Below are 18,460 nucleotides of genomic sequence, written 5' to 3' on the forward strand. Positions count from 1 at the left end.
AAAAACAAACAAAAAAAAAAAAAAAAAAACAAAAAAAAAAAAGACAACCAAACAAATAAATAAATAAAAATAAAAAAAGATTCAATAAAGAATATTTAAAACAGATGGGGGGGCGCCAGAGAGATGGCTCAGCAATTAAGACTGTTCTACCAGGGACCTGGGTTCAGTTGCCAGCACACAAGTGGCAGCTAACAACTGCTTTACTCAAAGATCTGACACCCTCACACAGATACACATGCAAGCAAAATACCAATGCACATAAAATAAATAATTAAAAAAGGAAACATGCAATGCTGAATCCTGGTACATGAAAGGTATACTGACTCAAATTTGTCGGGGGGGGGGGACCTCAGTCAAGTCATTCAGCACCAACCACTAACAGTGACCCCTGTACTTTGCCCATACCACCTAATTTATTTGTATGTGCATGCACATATGTGTGCAGTAGGGAGGGCCTCACTTCTGCCTGCCCATCCCCAAACTTCTGAATTGTTACTCTGAGGTTTCTAGAAACCCTGTTCATGGTTTCTATGTGAACTTGTAAAGACAGTATAGCCTAGAAAACAAAGTTTTCTTTCCTTGGGAGCTGGAGAGATGGCTCAGTGGTTAAGAGCATTGCCTGCCCAAGAAGGATCAAATATTGCTTGAATAAACAGGAAATGCAAAGCAGACAACGTCAAAAACTAAGAAACAACAGAGACGTCAATGTTGGCGCATCTATTAGTATCTGACAGACTTTTCTGTGAGGCAGGAATTTTGAAGGACAGACCTACCCTGTCTTGGAAAATTAGGCAGTTGTCTCATCTTTTGTGTCCTGCTTGTCCAGTTTGGGAAGAAGACAGGTCTACACAAAGAAACCTTGTCTTGAAAAACCAAAAGCCCAGGGGGCTGGAGAGCTGGTTTTTTGAGAGGACCTGTCTGTCCTGGTACTCTGGACTGCCTCTTCTTCCTAAGTGTTTTAATTAAAAGCATGTGCTGCAGCTGCCACCACCTGGCTCAGTAATTGTTGTTTGTTTTTGAGATAGAGTAGGCGGATTTTCTTGTACCACCAGCCCCCAAATCATGATACAAAGCTTTATTATTAATTAGGAAGGTTTGGCCTATAGTGTAGGCTTGTCTCAATTAGCTCTTATAACTTAAATTAAACCATTTATAGTCTCATGGCCTTTTTCCTCTCTTCCATCTTGCACCTCCTGTTTCTTTATCCTTTGGCATCTATCCCATGCCTAGATTCATCTTCTCTTGTTCTCTCTGTCTGGAAATCCCACCTAACTTTTTCCTGCTTAGCTATTGGCTATTCAGCTCTATATCAGAAGGAGCCCTGGCAAGCACATCTTCACAGTGTACAAAAAGATTGTTCTACAGACAAAGTTCTATTATAGCTGTACCTGGCCTGCACCTCACAGAGATCCATCTGCCTCCCAGGTGTTGATATTCATAGTGTACACCACCATGCCCAGCAATATAGTCATTTTTTAATCACAGTTCCACAAACTTTCAAGGAATATAGGTGAAGGGCATATATCTTTTACTTAAGCTTTGTATATACTTGTTTTAATACTTAAATATTAGAAGCACACAAAGAGAATAGAGACTGAGTAAATGTTTTTATTCAGCACTCAGCCTGAGAAGCAGTGATTAAATACCTCTTGGACTTGGTATTTTGCATTCCATGAACTTAACGCAATAATGCCTAGGATCTGTCGGCCTACTAGAACTTCCCCAAAGATACCAAAGTTCTTCTGTCAAAGATGTTTGTAGCCCCTGGAAGAACATTGGGAATTGGCAAAGAAATATTTGCACTTTCTTAGTACATATCAATTTAGATCAAAAGAGATTTTGTCTCTTAATTGATAATTATCTAAAATATGTACAATGTAAATATATAAGGCAAATAGTTTTTCTTAATGATCTACCTTTGAATAATACTTGATAATCAGATAGTGATGTGGTAGGTAGTATTTCTACACACTGTATATGCTTTTGACCAATTAGGAATCAGTAATTGGCATTTCTGAATTACCTTTGATGGCTTCTTGGAGAAATGGTTGTATTTTTTTTTTTTAAATCTGTTAAGGAGACATAAAATCTTTAAAGGTGTGGTAGGACATGCCTGTAGTCTGAGTGCTTGGAAGACTGATACAGGAGGCTGCTGAGGTCAGGGGAAACCTGAGCAGCATAGTAATTCCTTGTCTCAACAACAAAAAGGCTTGTAGCCACATTTTAGGCCATGACAAATTAGTATCCAAGTTGAATTTAAGGATTTTATTGTTGAGATTATGGTTTGATATATTCACTTGCAGTGAGATGTGACTGGTTTTGCCTCTTTTAATTATGTGTTTTGTTTCTCATTTATAGATTGGTAGACTCAAGTGGCCTTTTTAAAGATTGAGTAATAATGGAGATGGACCCAAATTAAAAAGTGATTTCTTCAATAAAGCAATAGAAGATTCTTCGTATCACTTTTGGAAGCTCAGTTCAGTTTTTGGGAAGGAGGAAAACAAGTGAAATACAGAAAATTGATAAGAAGAAACCCCCATTTTGGAATTCTCTTTCTCCTTGACCTTTATCTTTTCTACTTATAATTTTGCTTTGAATTTATATATAGTAAAGACCAAAGAAGTAGGATACATATTTAGTAGCTTTATACCAAGAAATTTGCCTTGAAACAAGCTGCTATTCAGTGGCAGGAAAGATAAATCAAGTTTCTGTCTGATTCCTTTCAAAAATCAAATAAACAAAAACCCCACCAAAACAAGATTTCTTATATCTTTAGATTTTGAAGTCTAAGACAGATAAAAGAAAGAATATATCCGCACACTGTTTTAAGCAGATAAGATTTGTGTTTTAAAGGCTTTTGTTGTGGATATTGTGCCATTGGAATTGATTGTTCAGAAGATCTCTTATACTGCTTTACTATTACATTTTTGATCTGTCACCTTGATGACATTTCTTGCACACACTTGAGACCACCTGTCTTTCTAGTTATGACCTTGTTATGAACAGTATTTGCACTCATTGTGCAAATGTCCAAGTTTTGCCCTTTTAAGCAACATCATAGTGCCTTTACTCAGGGAAGTTGAATGAGGTGAACGTAGACATAGCTTTTCCCCCTTTCCCCCCTTTTTTAAATGTAACAAATAACTTTTTTATGTTCCCCTTCCCCCTTCCCCTTCCCCTTCCCCCTTTGGAAACGTGTCAGGAACTAGGTAGTTGAGGATGAGTAATTGAGAGGATTAAGAGAGTGAGCCACACAGAGCTGGGCTTCTTTGTGCTTCATCACAAGGCGTGCTGCTGGCCAGGCTACTTAAGCACCCTTTTTACAAGAAAACCTCGTGGAAGATACAGCTGGCAACTTTGGAAACAGGACCACAGAGGTGACACTCTGAGGGTAAGTATCATCCATTTGTCTTTAGAGAAAACATAACATGGAGTATATGCCATGAAAAATATGTGTTATGCTATGAAGTATTTAATTTTGGAAAATATCAGTGATTTGGGTACATCAGTGAATCTCTAAGTTCGTGTGTGAAGAAATGTCTGTCAGGTAAATGGAAAAGCGTTTGAGCTTCTGGTTCTCAGTCTTCCTAATAACCCTTTAATACAGTGCCCCCAACCATAACTTATTTTCTTTGCTGCTTCATAACTAATTTTGGTTGTTAGAAATCATAATGTAAAATATCTCATGACAGATAACTGATATACAACCTTCATGAATGGTCCTCCCCCATAGGGGTTGCAACACACAGGTTGAGAACCAATGTTCTATAGGTATCTATTTGTTTGTTTGTTTTGTTGTTGTTATTGTTTGTTTGTTTTGGCAGGGGTTGTGTTTTTTTCATGGCAGGGTTTCTCTGTGTAGCAGTCTTGATTGTCCTGCAACCTGCTTTGTAGACAGTTGGCCTTGAACTCACAAAGATCCACCTGCCTCTGCCTCCCAAATGCTGGGATTAAAGGGGTACACCACCAGGCCCAGCTTCTACTGTAATTTTTTTAAAAAGGTATTAAAACTCAAGAACACATTTGCTTCCTTCATATAACCCTTCATGTTTTCATCTCGTGTGTGTGTTTTCATAGTCATAAAACACTGCTTTTCTTAGAATTCTTGAGATTTGGAACCTTGGAAGTAATCTGTAGATAAATTCAGGGGTTCAGTCTTCTAAAGGAAGATTGTAGATTAATCACAGACTCTTTATGTCATACATGAGTGATTTGTGTTGTCTCTTTTTAGATCCTGGCCATGAGGTTGGATGCCTCATCTTGCTGAAAAGACACTGGACCTAAATGGCGCAGCATGACTTTGTTCCTGCTTGGCTAAATTTCTCAACGCCACAGTCAGCTAAGGTACTGTCTTCCATTCCTGCAGTAACTACCCAAACATACCAGTTTCATCCTGACTGGTTTGTGACTTCTGTTTCAGGTTCAGGCTGTATTGCTGTTCTTATTTTATTTTGAAGGGACCTGGATTTGACACCCAAAACTCATACAGTGGCTCAACCATCCATAACGGATCTCATTCCCTCTTCTAATCTTTTTGGGCACCTAATGTGCATGTGGTATACTTAGATACATACATTTGGGCAAGACACACTTGTAAAATCTAAAAAAAAAAAAAAACAAACCTTGAGTTTGAGTAATTATGCATTATTTGCGTTATTCACATCAATGTCTACCTTAAAGCCAGTACCTCTTTTTTTTCCAAATGTGTGTGTAAACATATGTGCAAGTGCTCTCAAAGGTCTTTGAAACATGGCTGAAGCAAGTCTGTGTTTAAAGGCTAAGAAATAGAATCTCTCCCTTACTGGTAGCAGGGCAAAAAACCAAAAAGGTCCCTGTTCAAATAGGGTGAAATGCTGGACGGTGTGTACTTTGCTCATCTGCCTTTTCCTCACATTACATAGATAATGCCAACAACTCAGGAAGGCTCTTTCCAGCTCAGTTCACTAACGCTCCTCGGAAAACACTCTTAATTATATTCAAGATATGCTTTTTTTAGACATCCCATATCCTAGTGAAGCTGACAATTTCAGTCCACCATCACTGTCACTTACAGGTGGAGGATATATAGGAAGCTAGGGAGAAAGCTCAGTCTATAGAGTGGTGCACAAGCATGGGATCCTCCGCACTCAATTTAAAGCCTGGGCAGGATAGCAACCTGCAGTGATTCTAGTGTTAATCCCAGTACTAGGGAGATGGAAACAGGATCTCTTAGGCGAGTGTGACTGAGAGTCCTTGCCTTGGTAAATATAGTAGGTGCTCTTGGAATAGGAATATTAAAGTTAATCTGTGATCTTTCAAAGGCTTCTTTCTTTTGTGTATATTTAAAGACTTAATCTGCTTGATTTTTTTTTCCTCGTGTATAAATAAAATGAAACTGATACTAAAATTATAGAATTGCTATAAATATGAGGTAATGTTTAGAAATAAGTTTTTAAGACCATGGTAATACAGGAATGGTAGATCATGACTATAATCCAGTACTCTAGAAGTTAAAGTAGGAGGATTGCCACAAGTCTGATGTAAACCCTAATCTACATAGTATATTCTAGGCCTCTGGAATTAGAGAATGAGGCCCTGACTCAAAAACAGAAATTGTAATAAACTGGTTATGATGGCTCACATCTATAATATTAGCTTTTGTTTATTTGTTTACTTTTGAGTCAAGGTTTTCCTGTATAGCTGAGCTGAAACTCGTGGCAGTCACCTCACGGTCTTCTTAGTGTTGATACTGTACTACCACAACGGGTTTTTGTTTTTGAACACCTGATTTAGAACCCAATAAGATACTGAAAGAAACTAAGTCTTTGCCTCTCTATCTTTTATGTTAGTCATCTATAGCCACCTTTGACAAACACGGAGAGCACCTATCCCGTGGAGAAGGTAGATTTGGAGTAAGCCGTCGTCGACATAATTCTTCTGATGGCTTTTTTAACAATGGACCTCTACGTACTACAGGAGGTGAGTCATTTCCATCTGTTGTGACCATATATTTAAACAACTGCTTAGAACCAGGCATGGTAATCCCTGGTAATCCAAACAATCAAGGGACAGAGGCAAGTGGATCTCTGTGATGTTGTGGGACGAGCAGTGGGCTGTGTCCTGCTGCCTGGCTAGCTTAACCCTTGAAATAATCACACAGAAATTGGCCCATTAGCTCTAGCCTCTTATTGGCTAACTCTCACATCTTGATTAACCCATTTCCATTAATGTGTATCGCCACTTGACTGTGGCTTACCGGCATGAGTCAAACCAGCGTTCATCTTGAGCAGGAGAATCATGGCGTCTGTCTGACTCTGCTCTTTTTCCCAGCATCCAGCTCTGTCTTTCCCACCTACTAAGTTTCTGCCCTATCAAAAGGTATTTAAGAGGTTTCCTGAAGGCCTTTTTTTTTTTTTTTAATATTTATTTATTATGTATACAGTGTTAGTTTCCATGTCTGCCTACAGGCCAGAAGAGGGCACTAGATCTCATTATAGCTGGTTGTGAGCCACCATGTGGTTGCTAGGAATTGAACTCACGATCTCTGGAAGAACAGTCAGTGTTCTTAACCTCTGAGCCATCTCTCCAGCCCCCTGAAGGACTTTTGAAAGTAACTTTGACCAAAGCAGGAAGCATCTGGCCAAGTTATTTCTGAATTTATAAGAAACAGACAATACCTTACTTTTCCTTGCTATTTTAGATTCTTGGCACCAACCCTCTCTATTCCGCCATGATTCTGTGGACTCTGGTGTCTCTAAGGGAACATATGCTGGAAACACAGGGAATCCATCTGGTTGGCATGGCTCTTCCCGAGGTCATGATGGCATGAGCCAGCGGAGTGGAGGTAGCACAGGAAACCATCGACACTGGAATGGTAGCTTCCACTCCCGGAAAGGCTGCACCTTTCAAGAAAAACCACCAACAGAGATTAGGGAAGAAAAAAAAGAGGATAAAATAGAAAAGTTGCAGTTCGAAGAAGAAGACTTTGTAAGTATGAAGCTTTTAATGCATAGTTAAAAACAATGTCGCCAGGCGGTGGTGGCGCATGCCTTTAATCCCAGCACTCAGGAGGCAGAGGCAGGTGGATCTCTGTGAGTTCAAGACCAGCCTGGTCTACAAGAGCTAGTTCCAGGACAGGCTCCAAAACCACAGAGAACCCTGTCTCGAAAAACCAAAAAAAAAAAAAAAAAAAAAAAAAAAGTCTTGTAAAAATATAGGACTCTATTTTCTCTTGTCAGGGTCTTACTTAGTAAACCAGGCTGACTTTAAACTCACAGAGATTCATCTGCCTCCAGAGTTCTGGGATTGAAGGTGTGCGTTGCTGCCATCACCACAGGACCCATTTGAATTTATTTCTGTTTATATCTGTTTATTATGTCTTTATCATAAATGTTTGTTTTTCTGTGAATTTTGTTCTTTATTTTGTAAAGTAATTATATTTTGGCTGTTAATTATAGTCAATGAAATTTGATGCTAAGACTATATGTTAATTCCATTTACTTGTTACATATGTATAAATGCACACATGCCGTGCACATACATGTATTGAGGTCAGAGGACAGCTTGGAAGAGCTAGTTTTTCCACTGTGTAGATCCTGGGGATTGAACTAAGACGAGAACTTAAAAAAAAAATGATACTTTAAAAAATGGAAGATTTAACCCAGCGGTGGTGGTGCCTGCCTTTAATCCCAGTACTTGGGAGGCAGAGGCAGGTGAGTTTGAGGACGACAGTCAGGTCTACAGAGTGAGTTCCAAGACAGAATCCAAAGATACACAGAGAAACCCTACATGAAAAAAGCAAAAACAAAACAAAAAATTAAAATGGAGATTTCAGAAAACAATGTAAAATGAGAAAAACAAGAATGAATGCTAATTTTTTTTCAGTAATTAGGAAAAAAGAATTTCTTTAGTAATGAAATTAGACATGAAAATTTAGAGAAAGTAAAACAAGTTTGACAAAAGATTAAGGGCATATATAATAGGACACAATTTAGAAAATGAAGGCAAAATAATAGCTTAAATGCTGAAAAGTGTAATTTAAGGTTTTTTTGGAAATAGAATAAAATTTGAGGCTATAAATTGAAAAAAGATTGAGCCATATTGTCAAGTACTGAAGTTACTAGGCATAAACAAAGAAGAAAAATACCTTTTATATATCTAAGATTTTGGTTTGTAAGAAGGAAAATCAGATATATTTAGACAATAGCCCTTTGTGCAACAGAGAAGTAAAATTAGTAAAGAAAATACTCAAGGAAAGAAAATAGGAGCCAACAGTTTTACACACTATTAAGTGTATTCTCTGTTAAATGGTCACAGGTCTGCATCAGTATTTAAGAAAGATATGCAGAGGAGACAGCTAGGGCTGAGGGTGCCATATAGTCAAGAGAAGGTCAGTTTAGCTTTCCATCACGCCACAGAAGAGGCATAGCGGCACCCTCTGTGTAACCCCAGCTTGGTGATAGGTGAGGAAAACAGCTACAGTGGTTGACTAGCCAGCTAGTGTAACTTAAACATAGGCGCCAGGTTGTACTAAAGAGACCCTGTTTGAGAGCAACAGAGAACCCAACATCAGCCTCTGACATTCAAACCTGTACACAAGGATGCATGTACACGTGTATACCAAAGACAGAAACAAACCAAAGTCTCGGGATATTGTCTCTTAATTTCATGACAATATTACTAGAGAATAAGCTTCAGACAATCAGAAAGATGTCAACAAAAGACAAATGTTCACCGTGTGGTCAGTGTCTGTGGTTATGACTCAGTAATAGAGTTCATATTGTCATATGTGAGTGGTCTCTCCTGGTTCCAGCTGATTCCTGAATAGAATCAGGAACTGGTAGTACTTAGATTAAAGACAGAGTACTTTTCTAGCATGCACACACTGTCTTTGATAAATGTATATGTGTGTATGTCTATGAATTAACAGAATACAACATATAAAAACTATAGTTCCTAAAGTGAAGATACTGTATGATTATTTTTGAGGAGAAAATAAGAAAAACATGTCTGAGCTGGGCAGTGGCTCATGCCTTTAATCCCAGTACTCAGGAGGCGGAGAGAAGCAGATCTCCATGAGTTTGAGGCCAGCTTGGCCTACAGAGTGAGTTCCAGCAGGCTCCAAAGCTACAGAGAAACCCTGTCTCAGGAAGGAAGGAAGGAAGGAAGGAAGGAAGGGAGGGAGGGAGGGAGGGAGGGAGGGAGGAAGGAAGGAAGGAAGGAAAAAGCATTTCTGAAAGTTCTAATGTTTTCTGTGAAATACTGACATTGCTACTCAGAGACTATTGTATATATCATACATAGTCTAAAGTAGGTGAGTATAAGATAGAGAGGCTCCTGCTGCAGGAGGATCAAAGCTATCTGGCCTTCAGGTTTGAGCTGGAGAGATGGCTCCATAATTGAAAGCACTGGCAGCTACTGCAGAGGACTTGGTTCAGTTCCCGGCACTCACCGGGCAGCTCACATCCATCTGTGACCTTAGTTCCAGGAGATCTAACATACTTTTCTTGCCTCCACAGGCACCAGGCATGCATGTGGTACATGGACATACATGCAGACAAAAATACCCTTTAAAATAAACACAAAACCCACACTTGAACCCAACTTTAACAGGATTGGAAATTTCAATAAATTATTAGTTATTTGTCTTTAAATTTGGTTGTTCCTATTAAAAACAAATCAAATCCCCATATCAGTGGACAACCTGGTACCTAGATTGTGGTCTTGAAATACATTTGTGAACAGTGTATTAAAAGATAAAGTATTTTTTCATTCTACATATGAAAGAATTAAAGGCTATTTAGGGTCTGTCAAAAAGATTCATGGGCCAGTTTGCTGGGTCCATGGATAGTTCTCTGCCACCAAGCCTGACTACCCGAGTTCAATGCCTAGAACCTATGCCAAAGAAGAGAAGTGACTATCAAGTTGTTTTCTGAACTGCACATACACTGAGTGGCACATGTCCTTACATACATACAGAGACACTCACATACAAGATAAGAATGTAAAAAAGTGTTTGGAGAGAGGTGGCCTTAGCATTTAAGCTCTTGGAGACAACCTGAGTTCAGTTTCTAAAACCCACATCAAATGATTCACAATGACCCATAAGTTCAACTCCAGGAGATTCTAAGGCATCTGGCCAACACAGACACACAAGCATACATATAATAAAAATAAACTTAAAAAAAAATCAAAACTGGACCTAGTGATGCACACCTTTAATCCCAACACTTAGGGCACAGAAACAGATGGATCTCTTCAGTTGAATGCTAGTCTGGTCTATGGAGTGAGTTCCAGGACAGCCAGGGCTACACAGAGAAACCCTGTCTCAGAAAAAAACAAAATACATACATAAATAAAAGAGCAAAGAGATTTTTACTGACCAGAAATGGGATGCTTATCTGAAATTATTTAAAGATAACAGTTTATATTACATCAAATATAGTTAGATTCATGAGTTCATAATTGTACATCTTTCACCATAGGGACGATAATGTAAATTTTAACTTATAGAAAGTGTTTATAGATGCACACCTGGGAAGTAAAAGAGAAGAAATGATTCCTTAAGTTTAGCTAGTTATTTTTAGAAGGGAAGGATTTGGTTAGAGAGGTAAAACTTACTAAGTATTGCTGGTTTAGTCAGTAATGTATTTGTTAATGAGTGGTAGTTGAAAGAGCTTTTTGCCTATTTATTTATTTTTGTGTGTCTGAGTGGTGTGCCAGGGCCAGCACGTGAAGTCAGAAGGCTGCTTGTAGTAAATTTCTTTCCATTGTGGGATATTGGGATTTTATACTTGGGTCATCTCATTTTTAAACTGCTTTTAAAAAAAAAAAAAAGAAATCAGTGTCAGTCTCAAGGTGGTGACCCAAACTTCTAATCCCAGCACTTCAAAGGCAAAGGTAGGCAGATTTCAGAGTTCAAGGCTAGCTTGGTCTACAGAGTGAGTTCCAGTACAATCAGGGCTACACAGAGAAACCCTATCTCAAAAAAAAAAAAAAAAAAAAACCAACAACAACAAAAGAAACAAACCAATCAGTGTGCTAGATAGGTAGTTAAAGGTTTAAAAGTGCTTAGTGCTCTTGCAGAGGGCCCACGTTTGACTCTCAGCACCCACATTGGGTGGCTTCTGGTCCAAAGAACTTGGTGCCCTTTTCTGGCCTCATCAGGCACTGCACTCAGGTACAAACACACACACACAATTTAAGTTAAATAGATGTGATGAGATTACAGATACTGCATAAATAGGGACAGTATCTTAGAACTATAGATAGAATATAATTTAAGAACATAGGCCCAGGGGCTAGTGGTGTGACCCTGATTTAGAACAGTTTCTACTCTGGACACCATTGTGTTTAATCCCTTCTATCCTCTATAAAATTAGTTAAGTCCAAGCTAAACTTGGTTTGATGTATTTATTGAGCTTTCAGTTCTTGGAATCATACTGTCATCACCTGTAATTGAACTTCTCATTTCTCTGCTAAGGATTTATCCAGCCCCTTTCAGTAGTCCTTGCCCAATGTGAATTTTTATTATAGTAGAACCTTTTGTGATACTTACTTGGTTATTAGTTTTATCTTTTTAATGATGAATGAACCTGTGAGGACTGGGGCTATTTTAATTGCCTTTGTATCCTTTATATAATCCTGGAATATAGTTTCTGTTCTAGTGCAGTCTTATAACTTCAGTGAATACTACGCACGCATTTCACTGACAATGTTACTCTCCTTGAATATGAGGAAAATACTAACATTCTTGTTCTGTGGCTTTCTATGCCTCCTTTTGCATATTTACTCTATTGAAAGATAGGATGCATATTTGTATTGTGTGTGTGTGTGTGTGTGTATAAGAAATCCCATGACAAGCCAGGCAGTGGTGGCGCACATCTTTGAACCCAGCATTCGGGAGACAGAGGCATGAGGATCTCTGTGAGTTCAAGGCCAGCCTGGTCTACAGAGCAAGTTGTAGGACAGGCTTCAAAGCTACAGAGAAACCGTCTCAACAAAACTTAAAAAAAAAAAAAAAAAAAAAAGAAAGAAAAAGAAATCCTATGACAAAGGAAATACAAGCTAAAAATACCATAGTGTCTACTGATTTTAGATTTTAACATAGTTTACATTTTTAAAATACTTTTAAATTTGTTGGTTCTGATAATTTATAACTTTTTGGTAGCTGTATTTGTTAGTTGTACACCCATTTAGTGATGGCTACTTTGTGAAAAATTCCAAAGTGATGAGCTTTCTGTATCTGTCAATCATTAATACCCCCCTCCTTTTTTATTGTAGCCTTCTTTGAATCCAGAAGCTGGCAAACAGAATCAGCCATGCAGACCTTTTGGGACCCCTTCTGGAGTATGGGGTAGGTAGATTTTGCTATTTTAAAAGTCTGTTTGATTTTTTTTTTTTTTTTACAGATTTATTTATTGTGTATATAGTGTTCTGTCCACATGCATGTCTTGTAAGCCACAAAGAGGTTGCTGGGGATTGAACTCAGGACTTATGGAAGAACAGCCAGTGTTCTTAACCTCTGGGCCATCTTTCTTCTAATCCTGAAATTCTTATTACTGAGTAGAGGGGGAAAAATATTATTTTAGTTTGTTTGTTCTTAAGTTAGTTTTTGTTTCTCATCTTCTTGCCTAGGGTAGCTAACACCTGTTAGCTCTTCACGAAGCATCCACAAAGATAGAGAGTAGTCTGTCTCCTTAAAACCATCCAGGCGTAGTAATTGTAGTGGAGACAGAATAGACCATTGGAACCTTGCTGGGTCCTGATTAAGACTTGGGGTTTTGTTGGTGGTTTTAACTTGAATTATTTGTTTTTGTTTTTTCATTTTTTTTTTTTTTAAGTAACTTTTTTTAAACTTTATGTGCATTGGTGTGAAGGTGTCAGATCCCAGGGAACTGGAGTTACAGAGTTAGGAGCTGCCATGTATTTGCTGTGAATTGAACCTGGGTCCTCTGGAAGAGCAGCCAGTGCTCTTAATAGTGAGACATCTCTAGCCCTAAAGATTTGTTTATTTTTAGAAGAAAGGGGGTGTGCCCGAGTGTCTGCGTACGTATTTAGGATCTCTGAGTTTGGAGACAGCTTGGGCTTCATAGTGAGTTTCCAGGCTAGCCAAAGCTACATAGTGAGACTATTAAAAACAAATTAAGGGACTGGAGAGATGGTTCGGTTCAGTTTTTAAGAGTACTGGCTGCTCTTCTAGAGGACCAGGGTTTGATTCCCAGCCCTTACGTGGCAGCTCGAAGTCATCTGTAACTCCAGGATATCTGATACCCTCCTCTGACCTTCACGGGTACTAGGTATGCATAAAGTATGCAGACAAAACACTCATGCACATTAAGTAAAGAAATTTTTTAAATTTTGAAAAATTTTATTATTTTTTCCTAAGGGACATGAACATGAGGGCATGTACAAAGGAAAGACTTGGTCAACTTTGGGTGGTGGTCTTCACGAGCCATCCACCTTGTTTTAGAAACACTGTCTCATTGGCCTAGTATGCTAGGCTGGCAGGCCAGAGAATCCCAGGGATTCACCTATCTCTCCCCTCCAATGATAAGTTTACAAGAATATGCATCTTTTTTGTTTTGTTTTTAAACTCATGTTCTAGAGATTAACTCATATACTCAACACTTGCTTGATAAATATTTCACCAACTGGGCTGCTTCTCTACCTACCCATACTGTTATTTTTCAAGGTATTTGTTAAATGAACACAAGGTAATGTTTGTCCCTTGGTCTCAACTTCATCACCTACCTATATTGCAGGAAAGGCTATTAGTTAAACTTTTCTGTGTTACTTACAAATGTGACTTTTTTGTGTGTCCCCACTCTTATATTTCACAGAAAACCCACCTAGTGCCAAGCAACCCTCAAAGATGCTAGTCATCAAAAAAGTTTCCAAAGAGGATCCTGCCGCTGCCTTCTCTGCTGCATTCACCTCATCAGGATCCCACCATGCAAATGGGAACAAAGTGTCAACCATGGTCCCAAGTGTCTATAAGAACTTGGTTCCTAAACCTGCACCACCTCCCTCTAAGGTATGAGCTTTGAAAAACAGGTTTGATAATAAATCATATACCATTATATATATTTATATTTTCTGACAAAATTATTCATTTAGATACCCAGTCAGTGCCTGTTACATGTATATAATTATACTCTCATCACCAGACTCTGCCAGTGCCAACTCACCAGTTTCATTTTGTAAGCTTGCCCCTTTAATAGCATGAAATCTGTCCTATCGGTCAGCTGAACACCTTGCCTACAGCTGAAAATAAAGATGATTGTGAGAAATGGTTCTGGGAACTGAGCTTCTCTTGAAGACCCCCTTGTTCTATTAACTACTGTGCCATCTCTCCAGCCCTCCTGTTTGTTTTTATATGTGTTTGGTTTTCAAGGCAAGATTTCTCTGTGTGTCCTTCCATCTCCATCATTGCACGGCACTGGGTCCCTTCAGTTGCAGCACTCATCATATCAGTTTATTTTCCTCCTTTATATGGAGCCCTAAGGCTGAAAATACTCTTATTTCTAGTGCACTTAACTAAAACACATAATTGCCTGGATGAGTTTCACTCTGTATTGATTCAAGTGAAATGTCTTGCTTACAAAGAGCAAGCCCTAGTGAGCAGCAGTTCACTTTCTATTCTGCACAATTGAATCTTCTTGCTGCTTAAGAGCAGTACAAAGGCGTAACTGTTAGGCTCTTTCTGTTGTAATTGCTGGATATAGTAGTACAGGTTTGAAATTAAACAGCAGATTTTTTTAATTTATTTATTTATGTATGTAATATTCTTTCTGTGTGTATGCCTGAAGGCCAGAAGAGGGCACCATTACAGATGGTTGTGAGCCACCATGTGATTGCTGGGAATTGAACTCAGGACCTTTGGAAGAGCAGGCAATGTTCTTAACTGCTGAGCCATCTCTCCAGCCCCTAAACAGCAGATTTTTAAGACCTTTAAGTACATTTCAAATAAATTAAATACTAAATACAATTCATAAGAGCAAGATTGGTGTAGACTGTGATCATCCATCAAGGTTTTACTAGAGAGAGAGAAATTTCACGGACCTTTGGAGAATGGTAGGTAGATAGCCAGAGTTTGGAAGTGTTTGACATTAAAGAATTGGTGAGACCAGCAAACACTAGACTGGGCCATTTTAATTACCCTCAGCATTGGAACGTAATTTTTTTTGGAGCCTGTCCTGGGACTAGCTCTGTAGACCAGGCTGGTCTCGAACTCACAGAGATCCGCCTGCCTCTGCCTCCCGAGTGCTGGGATTAAAGGCGTGTGCCACCATCGCCCGGCCTGTTTTCTTTTCTTAATGTGTTTTTTGTATGTTATGCATGCATATGAATATGTTTGTATGTAGAGACATGAAGTTGCTGATTTAGTCTATCAGTTATCTATATATCTAGTCTATCAGCTAGTCTATCTCAGGATTCCCTGTGTCTTCCTTCTGGGAACTTGAATTACAAGGGCTACCAGATCTGCAATGCATTTGAATAGATGTTTTCTTGGGTGCCTACTCTGGTGTTGACATTACTTTAGCAGCTAACAGCTTACCCAGTAAATCTCTACCTAGTCCCATGACAGTCATTATTACAGTAAAAATGAAGATCAGATTATCTAGACAAGAGGATAGGTAGTAAGGAATTAAAAAAGAACTTTAGTTGACACATCTAAGACAGACCAGAAAATTATAAATCATACATAGGAAAAATGTATTTTATCACAGAAATCCTGAGCTGTTTACAATAGCAGTAATGCTCATCAATACTTGTCACTTGCTGGCAAGTTGAGGAAATTCACTTGGATCAGACCATTTGTTATGTTGCACTCCTTTTATCCCAGCATTTTAGAAGCATAGGCAGGCAGATGTTGAGTTAAAGTACAGTTTAAGGGCAGGTCTATATAGTGAGTTTGGGCCAGACAGGTGGGCCTTGTCTTCAAAAAGTTTTTCCTGTTTGCAGCTAGAAAACTTTTGATGACTTGAGGTCTTAAGAGATAGAAAGTGGCAGGTATAATGGCACATACCTACATTTGAGCCAGAAAGATTGTGGATTTGAGACCAACCTAAGCTATATGATAAGACCCTGCAATGTAGCTTGGTGGTAAAGATAAAAGAAGCAGTAAAGAAATCTTTAGGCAGCAGCCATTGGGACAATTTTAAATGCTTATGAAGGACTGGGAGTGCTGCTCAGTGCTAGTCCTCGGGTCTTATATTCAGGACTCTAAATTTAATTCCCAGCCCTACAAAGAGAAGCCGTTCAAGGATAGTGGTCTGTTTTAGCTGAGTACATCGTGGTACAGTTTTTCAAAGTTGTAGAAAAAGTCTGTTTGCCTGTGGTGGTCAGGAGATGACAGAAGAAGAAGACAGGAAACTGATAACCTCTTCAAGAGCTTACCACTGATTATCTAACTACTTCTACTGGCTGCCTCAAGCTACTAAAATTCTTTTTTTTTTTTTAATATTTATTTATTTATTACGTATACAATATTCTGTCTGTGTGTATGCTTGCAGGCCAGAAGAGGGCACCAGACCTCACTACAGATGGTTGTGAGCCACCATGTGGTTGCTGGGAATTGAACTCAGGACCTTTGGAAGAGCAGGCAATGCTCTTAACCTCTGAGCCATCTCTCCAGCCCGCTACTAAAATTCTTAACACTTTCCTGTATGTCATCTACATGTGGGCTTTTAGGGCTTATTTTAAATATAAACTGTGATAGTTACCATCCTCCCCTCTTGGTTTTTTTGAGACAGGGTTTCTCTCTGTAACAGCTCTGGCTGTCTGGCCTGCCTCTGCCTCCAGAGTGCCGGGATTAAAGGCCTGTACCACCACCGCCCTGTATAGTTACTTCATTTATTTACTTGTTTTTTTGTTTATTATGTGTATGCACCCGCATATGTGTGTGCGAGCTTTCATTCCATGGCACTCAGGAAGGTGCAATGACAACTTGTCATGAGTCAGTTCCTTCCTTCCATCACGTGGATCCTGGAATTTGAACTCGGGTTGTCAGGCTTGTCTGTAAGTGCCTTCACCTGCTGAGCCATCTCATCCACCCTACAGCAGTTATCTTTGTAAGGTATTTAGGATACTTAGTCTTCTGCTGTACAAGGAAAAGAATACATTCAAGCGAGAAGAGCAGATGTTATAATGAGACAGTCTAGGAACTAAAGAGATGGTCAGCAGTTAAGAGCGCTTGTTGATCTCGAATAACCTTGTTCTCCACTGAGGTGACTCTCAACCACCTGTAGCTTCAGTTCCAGGGGATCCAGCATCTTCTGACATCTGCAGGCACTAGGCATGCAGTGTGTTACACAGACATACAGACGGGCAAAAATACCATATGCATAAATAAAATTTAAAAATTGGAAAAAAAAAACATTAAGCCATCTAGCTGCAATGCTAACAGCAGACAAATGTCATTTTGCTCTCTTTGCTCTGGGGGAGGTTTCCTAGGTTTTCATTCTCTTTCTTCCGATACACAGAGGTGCAGATACACAGTAGAGGTGGTAATCTTCAACTTCGAACTTTTCAGTAAGAAGTAACTGCCATTTTATGAAGTACATTAAATGCCAACATAAGTAATGCCTATTACCAGCATCACAATCAGACTTTACATTTTACCCATCCTTAAGTTCAATATCCAGCAACCACGTGATGACTCACAGCCATCTATAATGCATTCTGGTGCCTTCTTCTGGCTTCCATGGCAGGCATACATGCTGGCAGAACACTATATACATAATAAATAAGTAGATCTTAGAAAGAAAGCTGAAAACCATAGTTGTTAATGAAAGTTAGCTTACTTTAGTGAGCTTTTACTTGATCATATAATAAAAAGTAGGAGACATTAGGAACAGTGGTACTTGGTAGCTATGGCTGAAAGATAAGTTCCAGATGCTGTCTGGAGGCATGGTTGAACCAGTCATAGGGCAACTATCTATCTTACTGTGTTTAAAATCACTGAAGACTAGATTAGTGAAAATGTTTTTGGTTTATTTTTTGAATGTGTGTATGAATGCTTTAACTGTACATATTTCTCTACATCGCCTGGTACCTGTAGAGGCCAGATGGTTTCAGATTCCAGGAATGGAGTTACAGACATTCCATGTGGGTGCTGAGAATGGGACTCTGGGTCCTGTGGAAGAGCAGCCAGCAGTGTTAATCACTGAGCCATCTTTCCAGCCCAAAAGACAGGATTTCTGATGGCACACAGGTAACCTGTGATGGGTAACGGAACACAGGCATCTTAGTTTTTTCGTAAGTGTAAGAAAAAGAGTCTGGGGCTAGAGAGATGGCTCAGAGGTTAAGAGCACTGGCTGCTCTTCCAGAGGTCCTGAGTTCAATTCCCAGCAACCACATGGTGGCTCACAACCATCTGTAATGAGATCTGGTGCCCTCCTCTGGCATGTGGGCATACATCGAGGCAGAATGTTGTATACCTAATAAATAAATAAATCTTAAAAAAAAAAAAAAAAAA

General features: G+C 39.0%; 1 protein-coding gene across 1 annotated transcript in view; it reads left to right on the forward strand.

Moving 5' to 3' along the window:
* The window catches only part of Gpbp1l1 (GC-rich promoter binding protein 1 like 1), a 40,368-nt gene that overhangs the window by 14,124 nt on the left and 7,784 nt on the right, over positions 1–18,460 (forward strand). The window contains 6 exon segments of the mRNA XM_050131403.1: positions 2,359–3,391; positions 4,232–4,344; positions 5,829–5,958; positions 6,680–6,966; positions 12,262–12,334; positions 13,821–14,152. Coding sequence (XP_049987360.1) covers positions 4,285–4,344; positions 5,829–5,958; positions 6,680–6,966; positions 12,262–12,334; positions 13,821–14,152 — 882 coding nt within the window. The 5' untranslated portion in view covers positions 2,359–3,391; positions 4,232–4,284.

The sequence above is a fragment of the Alexandromys fortis genome, unplaced genomic scaffold (genome assembly GCF_014885135.2).
Source record: "Alexandromys fortis isolate MF-2015 unplaced genomic scaffold, M_Fortis_MF-2015_v1.1 scaffold_369, whole genome shotgun sequence".
Lineage (NCBI taxonomy): Eukaryota > Metazoa > Chordata > Mammalia > Rodentia > Cricetidae > Alexandromys > Alexandromys fortis.